Below are 12,158 nucleotides of genomic sequence, written 5' to 3'. Positions count from 1 at the left end.
TCTAAGTTGGTTATTCCTGCCAACCTAGAGTAAAGTGTTTAGTTATTCCGATCAAACGTCCTGCAACCTGGATCCTTATCCTGGGCTTAGGAGGGGTGTTGGTTTTTCCAGCCAACTTCTTTAGCATTGATCCTAATCTTAGCTGAAGAGAGTGCAAAGTTGGTTATTCTGGCCAACTATGCTTACAGTGTACCTAACTCACTAAAATAATATTTTACAGAAGGAAACAACTATACTGAAAAGACACTACTTGTTTTATTGAGAAAGAAAAAAATTATAAATATTTGAAAGAAAAGCTAAAAATAAAATAGTTTGAGATTGACACTGTTCCATGGCCTGGGAATGGCTTTGCTGTCCTCGTCCTCCAAGTGGTATGCCCCTTTACCAGCTAATCCAACCACTTTGTAAGGTCCTTCCCAATTGGGCCCTAACTTGCCATCTCCGGGTACCAAGGTGTTGCCCATCACTTTGCGTAGTACCCAATCTCCGATTTTGAATTGTTTTGGATGTACTGTTTTGTTATACTTTCTGGACAACTCCTGTTGGTATGAGGCGATGTGAACCAGTGCTCTTTCTCTTCTTTCTTCTATAAGGTCGAGCTCTAATGTGATGGCTTCTCCATTTAAGTATGGATCAAAACTTTTGCTTCGAATGGTAGGGAGGCCAACTTCCAGTGGGATCACTGCTTCCATGTTGTAGGCTAAGGAGAATGGTGTTTCTCCCATTGATCGTCAAGGTGTGGTACGGTAAGCCCATAAAACATGAGGAAGCACTTCAGCCCATTTTCCTTTTGCTTTCTCTAATCTTTTCTTCAATCCGTCCAAGACAACCTTGTTTGATGCTTCTACCAGGCCATTTGCTTGGGGGTATACCAGTGTAGAGTTGTAGAATTCTATCTTGTACTCCTCACAAAAGTCTCTAAAAATTTTGCCGTCGAACTGGGTGCCGTTGTCTGATATCAGCGCCTTGGGTATGTCGAACCGAGTGATGATATTCTGCCAAACGAACTTCTTCACATCTTTCTCCTTTATGGATGCTAGTGCTTCTGCTTCTACCCACTTTATGAAGTAGTCTGTTGCCGCAAGGAAGAACTTTCTGTTGCCGGGTGCTGTTGGAAGTGGTCTTACTATGTCCAAGCCCCACATTGCAAAGGGCCATGGGCTAGTTAAAGGCAGAAGCTCTTTAGCTGGCTAGTGTATTTGGTGTGCGAACTTCTGACATTTCTCCCACTTCTTGACATACTTCTCCAAATCTGCTTGCATGTAAGGCCACCAATATCCCTGCGAGATTGCTCTGTAAGCCAATGATCTTCCCCCTTGATGGCTTCCGCATACGCCATCATGAATCTCGAACAGGAATGCTTCGACCTTGCTGGGATGGACACACTTCAGATAAGGTCCTGTGAAGGATTTCTTGTATAAGGCCATTGATGGAGAGAGCCAAAATCGCTGTGACTTTGCTCTTATCTTGTTGGCCTCCTTCTTCTCTTCGGGTAAAATGCCGTCTTTTAGGAACACTACGATGGGATTCATCCATGAAGGGCCTAATTCGGCGCAACATATTTCTTCTACTTCAGGTTCTTCAATGCTTGGTCTGGGTAGGAAGTCAATCAGTAGTGGATGTGGGATGGATGTATCTGCCATTGAAGTAAAGCCTGCTAGTTCGTCTGCTCTGCTGTTTTCTTCTCTGCCAATCTGCTCTATCCGCACTATTTCGAACTTCATGATCTCTTTTCTGACTAACACTTGGTACTTAGCCATCCTTTCATCTTTTGCTTCGTAATCACCTGAAATTTGGTTTACCACCAGCTGTGAGTCGCTGTAAACCATTAGCTCGGTGGCCTTCATGTATAGTGCTGATTTTAGTTCTGCCAGAAGCGATTCATACTCCGCTTCGTTGTTTGATGCTAGGAAGCCAAGGTTGACTACCTGTTCCACTACTAGGCCATCCGGTGAAATGAGGACTATGCCGAGTCCTGCACTGTGCCTATTGGATGCTCCATCCACAAAGAGCTTCCACATCTCTCCAACGAATAGTTTCCAACAAGTAGAGGGATCGGATGATGCCTTGGGGTCCTGAGTGTTGCTGGTGTTTTCTTCAAAGTCCACACTGTTTGCCCCTCGCTATTTGATTGTACCAAGTCTGTATTTGTTGATGGGTTTTTACTTGGTGTAATATGGTTTGTTTCTCCCTTTCGTTGTTCACTCTGGTCTGTCCTGGGAGGTAGGTGGGTATCCAGTGTTAGGGGTTGCGCTATTCTGGCGCCACTTTCCATCCCTATTTCGATTGTACCCGTTAAGTCAATTGGGCAGACATGATGACTTCCTAGAGTGAATTCTGCGACAAAGTCTGCCAAAGCTTGGGCTTTTATCGTGGTTCTGGGTTGAAACTTGATGTCAAATTATCCCAACTCTACTGCCCACTTTAAGATTCGTCCAGAAAAGTTCGCCCTCTCAAACAAAACTTTTAATGGAAAAGCTGTGAGGACAATTATGGTGTGGGCGTGAAAGTAGTGTGACAACTTCCTTAAGGCCATCATCAAGGCTAAGGCCAGTTTTTCCAATGGTAAGTACCTGGTTTCTGTGCCCAGTAATGTCTTGCTGACATAAAAGATGGGCAGATGTTGGATTCCTTCCGCCCGGACCAACACTGTGCTAATTGCGTGCTGTGAAACTGCCAGGTACAAAAATAGTTCTTCTCCAGGTATTGGGGTTATTACTAGCGGTGGAGAAGACATGTATTCTTTCAAACTTTCCAGGGCGCGGTTGCATTCTTCATCCCACTCAAACTTGGCCTTTAATGCTTGAAAAAATGGTCGACATCTGTCTGACGACCGACTTATGAACCGGTTCAGCGTGACTGCCATACCGGTGAGATGTTGTACTTCTTTTACTGAGTTGGGCCTCTCTAGATCTTGGATTACTTTGATCTGAGAAGGGTCTGCCTCTATACCTTGGTTGGTTACCAGGAAACCTAGGAATTTGCCTGATCCTACGCCGAACGCACACTTAGATGCATTAAGGCGCAACTTGTGCTTCTTGAGGATTTGAAACATCTCACCTAGGTCCCTGAGATGATCATTCTTATCCTTGCTCTTGACCACCATGTCGTCCATGTAGGCTTCCATTGTTCTGCCTAACAATGGTTCGAACATCTTGGTAACCATCCGTTGGAATGTTGCCCCTGCGTTCTTAAGGCCAAAGGGCATGACCTTGTAACAATATAGTCCTCATGGCGTCGTAAAGGATGTGACCTCCTAGTCTGGCTCATACATAGTGATCTGATGGTAACCTCTGTACGCATCAAGAAAGCTAAGACAGTTGTGTCGTGCCGTCAGATCTACCAGTTGGTCTATCCGTGGTAGAGGAAAGTTGTCCTTTGGGCATGCCTTGTTGACTGTTTTGTAGTCCATACAGACACGCCATTTTCCATTCTTCTTTGGCACCACTACTGTGTTGGATATCCACACGGGATAATGCACCTCTCTAATAGCTCCTGCCTTTAGAAGGTTTCCCACTTCTTCCGCCACTATCTCGGCTTGGTGGAGTGCTGATCTGCGAGTGCGCTGTATGATTGGTCTTGCAGTTGGGTGGACATTCAATTGGTGACAGATGAAGTTTGGGTCAATGCCAGGCATGTCATACGGCGTCCAGACAAACACTTCGATGTTAGAGGTCAAGAATTCCATGACCTCTATTCTCTCGGTGCTGGACATAGATGAGCCAAGCAAAAAAAAACTTTTTCAGATCCTTTTCATCTATTCTTACCTATACCAAGTCTTCCACTGCCTTCTGTTCAGTGGCTTTGCCAACATCTACAAACAATTCATTGCTCTCAGGTTCTTCCACCATCTGAACAAACCCTTTGGCAGCTCGGCTGCCATTTACTGTGACGAAGCATTGCTTGGACAAAATTTGGTCTCCATAGACCTCTTCAATTACTCCGGCGTCGTTGGGAAACCGCATTACTTGATGGTAGGTTGACGCTACCGATCGCATGGCTTGTAGCCATGTCCTTCCCAAGATTATGTTGTAAGTGGAAGGGACTTTCAATACCCAGAATTCTACTTGTTTCGACATGCTTCCTGCTCTGACTGGGAGGATAATCTTGCCAACTGGCCACTCTGGCATTGAGTTGAATCTGATCAGGGGAGATACGGCAGGTGCCAAGTCTCTGTCCTCCAGTTTCAACTGTTTGAAAGTTTCGTAGTACATTATCTCACATGAGCTCCCTTGGTCGATCAAAATTCGCTTGACATCGTAATCCTTGACGCGGAGAGTGACGACCAATGCATCATTGTGAGGGCAATATATCCTTGCCAAGTCTCTGTCTGAAAAAGTCATGACATTCGCGGCCTCTGTTTTCCCCTTTTTAATGGTGGGCTGCGCACTTAATACCTCCCTTAAGTGCTCAGTCTTCTTTATCATTCCCCTGAGCTCACATACTCGCTCAGGCTCGAATACCCCATGTATTACGTTTATCACGCCTTGAGGTGGGGCGTCAATTGGTGTTCCATCTGGATGATCATGGTTTTGGGGGGCTGGCTGCGTTCCTCCTTCTATGAACCGGTCCAGGTGACCAGCTACTACTAACTCCTCCAGATGCTGTCTCAACGGTGTGCAATTTTCAGTGCGGTGCCCCTTTTCCTTATGGAAGGTGCACCGAGATCTTTCGTCGTAATCCTTCTGTGCCTCTCCCAATTTAGCTAACCATTTGACGAAAGGTTCATCGCGTATCTCGCTGAGAATGCGATAGATTGGTTTCTTGAATACCGTGGTAATGGCAGTGCGGACTCTCAACCATCTTTTATCTTGGTCTTCTCCATTGTCTCACCTGCCTCGCCCGTTCTTGCTTGGACATTCTACCGTGTTGATTTTTGCCGAAGTCTTTTTATCTGGTATTGCGGCTGTACCAGACTTTGTTTTAGCACAGGCGTCATCTTCCTCCACCCGAATGTGTTGGTGTACCCTCTCCATTAAGGCTTCCATTGTGAGGAGGGGCGTCATGGTAATTAAGTCCCTCAACCTGTTTCCGACTGGAAGACCTCTTTTGTATTGCGCGATGGCGAGATTTATGGGGCAATCTCCTATCTGGTTGAAGGTCTCTCAATAACGACTGTTGTAAGATCTCAACGTCTCTTTGTCGCCCATATCGATGGAGAGTAGCTGATCGATCTCTACTGGCGTCTTGGTGTTCGTTCTGAACCTTGTCACGAATGCCTCCGCTAATTGCGCCCAGGAGGCTATGTTGCCTTCTGGTAGCCTTTCGAACCAGGTTAAACCTAGGTCGCCAATGCTGGATGGAAATAGGATGCACATCAAAGCCTCGTTCTGCCGGTATACTGCCATAACCTGGCAAAAATGGCTTAGGTGCATGTAAAGGCCTGTCTTCCCTTCGTACGTCGTAAATTTAGGCTGGATGAAGCCTGAAGGTAAGGGTGCGTTCTCAATCGCCGGAACGAACGGCGAGCTATGTAGCCTTGCCAATGCTTTATCTGTTGGTTCATAGGCAAGGTGCGGTATTGGCATTCCAATCTCAACGCTTCTATGTGTCCGAGGAGCCAACCGCTGAAGGGCTGACACTCTGTGTGGGTCGCGTGCCCTAGCATCTTCCTTCCGTCGCGTCCTTTCTTCAAGCACAGTCCATAAGTCAGACGATCTAGGCAACTCCGTTTGCCTGGATGACGTCTAGTGCGTATGTGAGGGCCGATAGGTACTTCCCTCAGTGTAAGACCTCAATGTTCTCGTTCTCTCAGACCTGGAGTAACGAGTCCTTGAAGTCCTTGATTGAGTGTCGCCTATTCTGAGGCTCCTGCTCTCTACTTGCGATGGCGTGGCGTGCCTACCACGGTCTTTTGAGTGGCGAGGAGGCGTATCGTTTTTGCGCCCCTCTCCTGTCACCACCCCTTTCCCTTTTATCTAGCGCTTTATGAATTCCATGTCCGTCGCCATCTTCCTGATTAACTCGTCCTGTTCCTTTACCCGATCCTCCAAAACTTGAGGGTCGATTCTCCGCCTCTGTCTATCAGGACTTGATGAGCAACGGGGGGCTGTTACCCCACCTTCCCCTTGCATTCCTCCGGGGATTCTGTCGTTGGGGCTCCAGATCTGCCATGGGAGGGATGGAAGGCAAACCTTCGCGCCTCTCACCTCCCTTTGGGGTTTGCTCGTCAATGGCGGATTACGACAAATCTTCATTGTGCGCCATTGCGTCTAATCTAGCGAGGAAAACTTTGATTAAGAGGTTTTGTTCTTTCTGTGCTTCCCACAAACGACGCCAATTGTACGAGCAAGAAATAATCCTTCTCGTATAATCCTGTTGATCAAGTCCGCGCTCCTCCAAACGTCGTCGCTTTACTTCCTGAAAACTCAAACGTGAGCTAGCCGGCGGGTGTGTGCCGGATACCTCTCCGATGCCTAAGTCAGCAAAATAGACAAATAGACAAAAGCTCTGTATATTCGAGAATCAAAGTTGTGTTACCTCTCCATAGGTGATGTTATGAGCTTTTATAGGTTCCGCGTGGCACAATCCAAGTAGGGCTCTTACTCCTCCATGTAGAGTCCTCCTAGGAATCACCTTCCTGAAAGATAATGCTTATCCTTCAACACCCCCCTCATTGCTTAAACCAAGTGAGATGGTTCTACCACGGTTGGATGTCAATACGACCAAGATAACATGGCCATGCTAAAGCCGCAGACTAGACCGAGCTCCCACTAGCTTGGTTCTTCCTTTCACTACGTGTATCCCGGTTTGACATATTCCAACTGGTTGTCTGAGACCGCACTAATCATATCAAGCTTGGACCGAGCTAACCAATAGCAAGGTTCTGAGGAAAGCTCAACAGCAAAGTCCTAAATATAAGCCAAAAATACCTAGGCTTAAGATGGTTCGACCAGGCTAACTGTCACCGCGCCGACCGTGATGACCGAACTAACCACCAAGCTCCTTCGGACCGGGCTATCTGCAAGGCTCCTTTGGACCAGACTAATTACAAGGCCCTTTTACTCAGCCCTTCTTACTGTGGCTTACAGAATGGCCCATTACCCAGCTCAGCCCAAATTATATATAAATTACCCTCTCAATAAGTATATTTTTTATTTTTTTATTTTTTTTTAGATCACATTATTTTTTTATTTTTTTACATATATTTTTTTGTAAAAATTTAAAAAATATACTTATTTAAATCATTCTAAACCATCCAAATTTAGCACGCCACACACATTTCGCCCCAGACAACGGATTAATTTTCCATTTGCCTCTTGCAATCTGTACATATTTATGTACTATGGACGCTGATCTTAAAAACATATTTGATGCAGTTTATTATAACAACAATGATTTAAACCACTAATAGCATTAATACATTGAGAATGATAAAAAAGTAAATAAATAAATAAAAACAAGACATAGAAAGTGAGCGGGGTCTACTGTCACATCATTAGTGCTCTCTCTAGTGATCCTTTTTCAGTGCTCCCAAGCATTTTTCTTATTATAATTTAAAAATTACAAAAATAAGAAATTTTTCTTTCAGTTTTCAAATAATAATCTTTTTTTAACTTATTTAAGTGAGCAATTTATATCGGTGATTTATATTTTACAATTTGTATTATTTTGATTCTTACACTTTCAATTAGTTCAATTTTAACTTTTAATTTTAAATTTTATGTCAATTTGATCCAATCGACAATATCGTTAGTGGTTTTTAAGAAAACTTATTGTTAAATTAGTTGAGATTAACTCACTGAATTGAATAAATTTATATTTTTGGTCTTAAAAATATGCCACATGACACTTACATGCATAATTTTTATAAAAAAATGCTAAGAATTATAATCAATTAGACTAAACTGAGATAAAGTCATAAATTCGGAATCAAAATCGAACCAATTAAAATTACATGAACTAAAATCACATAAGGATCAAAATATGAGGACTACTATCGTAATTTGTCATATTTAAATTATTTTTGCCTAATAAATTGTAAGCAGAATTGTACCAAAACAAAATAAATTATAAACAACTCAGATAAATTATACCAATTAGTTCCTGAGAAAGGTTTTTCAAGCTTTCAATAGAAAAAAATCAGTATGTTTGGTGTATTTTTTTTATAGTTAAAAATTAAAAATCAATGCAAAAATAAAAAATATTAATATCTTAACTTTTAAATAATCAATTTTTTCAACATCTTAATAAACGTAACAAACAAACAATGTCTCAAAATAAAATAAATATATATGTAAAGTTAACCCATATAAATTACACTAAGATCTATTTTTTAATGAATAATGTTATATTCATATTAAATTTGATTTCGTCTGAAATGTTTGAATATTTTCATATTGATTGTTCGGATGATAGGATAACAATCACGATATAAGAGTGAAATCGGTTATCCAACTAATATAAACTCAGACAATTTGAGCCACAATAAATTTGGTGAATAAATCATTTCATTTTTTTACTTTCCTTTTTCTTTTGTTTTCATCCTTTCTAAACACATAGGTCCCGTTTATTTGGAGGGTTAGAGGGAGGATTGAGATTGGTAGTGAGGTGAGACCTACTAACATTGTGTTTATTTTGAGAGATGGAGAGGGTGTTGATAGTGAGCTCCGGATTCAGATGGGCCTCCCCAAGGGGATTCAGATAAGCCTCCAAGACTTGGTATTAGAAAAATAGTTCGCCGGACTAGAAATTTTTTTTTTTTATTTATTTTTATTTTTTTATTTTTTACATCTTAGGCATTTTTTTTAACATTAATGTTTAATTTTTTGTATTTTTTGTTAAGTAAAAATTATTATTTTATTTGTTTTATTTTTTTCTGAATTTTTTTTTTTTAAATTTTTTTACATATTGGACATTTTTTTTAAAACATGAATGTTTAATATTTTTGTATTTTTTTATTTGTTTTATATTTATTTTATATAAAAATAATTTAACAATCCTTATACTAACAACTATCATTAAAATAAATACAATTTTATTTAATCCCCCACTATCAATCTCCTCTATTCTATTGCTCAAAATAAACGGGGCATAAAGACATAATGATGATACCTTGGAGTGGCGTAAGACCTTTGTCCAAGAGAGCTCGATACTGATAAAATCCCATGAAGCCACAAGCAGCAAAAGTCCAGAACACGGCAACTGGGATTCCAAGCTCATCGCCTACTCTAACACTGAATGGCATTACACCATCGGACACAATGCAACTCACCGGTGGTGCGGTATCGACTTGATTGAGGTCCTCGATGAGCTTTCGAAATGGTTTCAAGAAGTTCCTTCTAACAGATCCACACAGAGAAGCCACGTCTTGGGTGGCGTCGATGTCCGATGGTGGAAGCCCATCAGGGATTGTTTTGAATTGGAAGTTTGGGAAGCCGCAGAGAGAATCGAGTCCTCTGGCTTTGATTAAGCGCTTTTGGTTGAACTCTGTGTTGACAAAGGTTATGTAAAAGCCCTTGTGGTGAAGGAGCTTTGCTATCTTCAGCATTCCTTTCATGTGGCTTTGAGCTGGGAATGGTATGCAAACTGCATGAGGATGATAAGACTTACCAATACTAGTTTTAGTCTTATTATAATTATCATCTCCTACTATAGCCATTGCCATTTCTCTTCTCTTCTCTTCTCTTCTCTTCTCCACTAGAAAACAATGGAGAGAGAGATGGAGCAAATGAATTGGGTTTTGGGTACTCCTTATTGGTACTGTTGAAGGGGTTTATGTAAGGACTGGATTTCCTTCCATATCAACTAAGGGGGAATCTCATCTCGCACATATCCATAATTTTTTATTGGACAACTCAAAAAGTTTTTAACTGAAAACACCAATGAAATCACAACATATCTAATCTACTTTAATTTGGAAAAAGCCAAACACGCAAATGCGTGTATTGTTGAACTGCGTGCTAAACTTGGGCCGACCAAATTTTTAATCCCACGAGATGTGTTCTAATTTTATTTGATAAGAAGTGTAAGTTGTGTGTTCTTTTAAATTAATATAACAATAATAATATATAAATTGTGATTTGTAAATATAATCATCATTATATTAATTTATGAGTAAGCTTATTGGTGATAGAGATTGTTGTTGTGCAAAAAAGCCCCTATGAGCAAGAAGTGGGGAGCAACCAAAAATAAATTTTATGATGTGTAAATAAATAAATATTGCAATCGTATGTAACTTTTGAGATGCTTAAAATCTTAGACAAAAACCTAATTCTTGTTATCCTTAGGAAAATGTATGTAGGATAAGATTAGACCCTGGAAAAACTGTAAGACCTAATTGTGTTTGATTCAATCAAATTTTAATAAAAAAATGTTCTATTTTTATAGAAAAGGTTGAGAGTTTTGATAGTGTAAGGTTAAATATATGATCAAGTAAGTTAAAATTATTAATATATGTATAAGTCAAAACAGTCACATAACATATAAAATTGTATCACTAATCTTGTAAGTTGATTTCAGATCAAGGCGTGTTTGGAATGCAGTTAAAAAAGTCATTTAGAAAAAATTATTTAGAAAAAATAATAATTTTTTCTTAAAATTTACATCAAAACTTTTTATTTTTTCAATCCGTCTTAGGTTTCATTTGGGAAGTGGGTTGGCTTTTGATTTTTTTGACTTTTTTGACTATTTTAGTCTAGGCTAAAAAGCTTAGTTTGAGAATGACTTTTTGGCTTTTTTGACTTTTTTGTGAGAGAAGAGTGTAATGATTATGGGTTGGATGTGATGTTTTGTTTGTTGTGGTTAAAATAGCCTATTTTATCTTTTGTGGCTAAAATAGCCAAAAAAGTTCATAAACCATATTCCCAAACAGAGCTTTACACAGACGAATTTAAAAAGTATAAAAAAATGTTTAAAAAAAAGAAAAACAAAAAAAATCTCAAAAAATATATATATGCCCCTTTTGGACTTTTTTCAAAAATTTTACTTTTTCTTCTACTATCTAGTTGAGTAAAATCCAAAAAATATATAGTTTTTTTTTTTTTTTTTAAAAATCAAAAAAAGAAAACAAAGCATACAAACAACCACTCAACTCACACCATTTACATTATTACTATTATTTTCAAAATATTAAGATGCATTTAGATTATAAATTTGGATAAAGATTTAGAAATAGAAATAGAAAAATATATATAAAATATAAGTATACTAGTGTATGCAAGTGCCTAAAGGCACAATATAAATAATATTAGGATTAGAATATAATTGTAATCTCAACACTATTTAAATTTATTTTTTAATTTGTTAAAATCACAAATTTATTATAAAATTTTGAAGTTCTCACAAAACTCCTCATGAAAACTCGCTTCTACTTATATAATATATAACTAGATAGATAGATGTGTCAGACATACATACAATTTCTACGGACATACATACAATATTGCTTTGCTTATATAATTGTATGGAAATTGTATATATGCCCATAATGTCTTAGTGTATTACGGGCATACAAACATTGTATAAAAATATGTGTAAAATATATTGAATAAAAAGGAGAAAATAAAAAAATAAACAAATAGAGGAAAAAATAAAAACGGAAGAAAATAAAAAAATATAAAGAAAAGAGAGAGGAAGGTGGGATCATGGGATCATGGAATGATGGGTGAGAAAAAGAAAAAGTAAGAGAGAGAGAGAAGCGGGAAAATATAAAATTTATATGTAGGACATTTTTTTGGAAAATATATATCAGCCATTGTTTTATAATGTGAACAGATTTGAGCCATCCAAATGTATTAATAGGACAAAAATATGTTGAAGATTCATATAAGGTCTAAATTTATGAAGTATATCAGGTATTCAATATATTTAAAAATAATAATTAATTGTTCAAATTTATTTAATTTGTAAACTATAAAATTCATTAATTTAATCTCCTAATTCTGGGATCGTAAACTTTTTCATATAATATGAATAAAAATAAGTGAACAAAAAAGAGAAAATAAAAACAATAAATAAATAGAGAGAAAAATAAAAATGAGAGAAAATAAAAAAAAAATAAAAAGAAAAGAGATAGGAAGGTAGGATCATGGAAGAATGGGTAAGAAAAGGAAAAAGTAAGAGAGAGAAGTGAGAAAATAGAAAATGTACATGTAGAATATTGTTTGGAAAATATATCTCAGCCGTTGTTTTATAATTTGAATAGATCTGAGCCGTCC

At 38.7% G+C, this 12,158-nt stretch overlaps 1 protein-coding gene across 1 annotated transcript in view; it reads right to left on the bottom strand.

The window, feature by feature from the left end:
* The window catches only part of LOC114283763 (7-deoxyloganetin glucosyltransferase), a 39,448-nt gene extending 29,705 nt beyond the window's left edge, over positions 1 to 9,743 (bottom strand). Inside the window, exon 1 of the mRNA XM_028226639.2 lies at positions 9,055 to 9,743. Within this exon, the coding sequence (XP_028082440.2) occupies positions 9,055 to 9,607 (553 nt within the window). The 5' untranslated portion in view covers positions 9,608 to 9,743. The remainder of the gene's footprint in view (positions 1 to 9,054) is intronic.
* Positions 9,744 to 12,158: the final 2,415 nt, after the last annotated feature.

Source organism: Camellia sinensis, chromosome 12, assembly GCF_055761805.1.
Source record: "Camellia sinensis isolate YWXY chromosome 12, ASM5576180v1, whole genome shotgun sequence".
Taxonomy (NCBI): Eukaryota; Viridiplantae; Streptophyta; class Magnoliopsida; order Ericales; family Theaceae; genus Camellia; species Camellia sinensis.
This window is presented reverse-complemented; position numbering and strand designations above follow the sequence as displayed.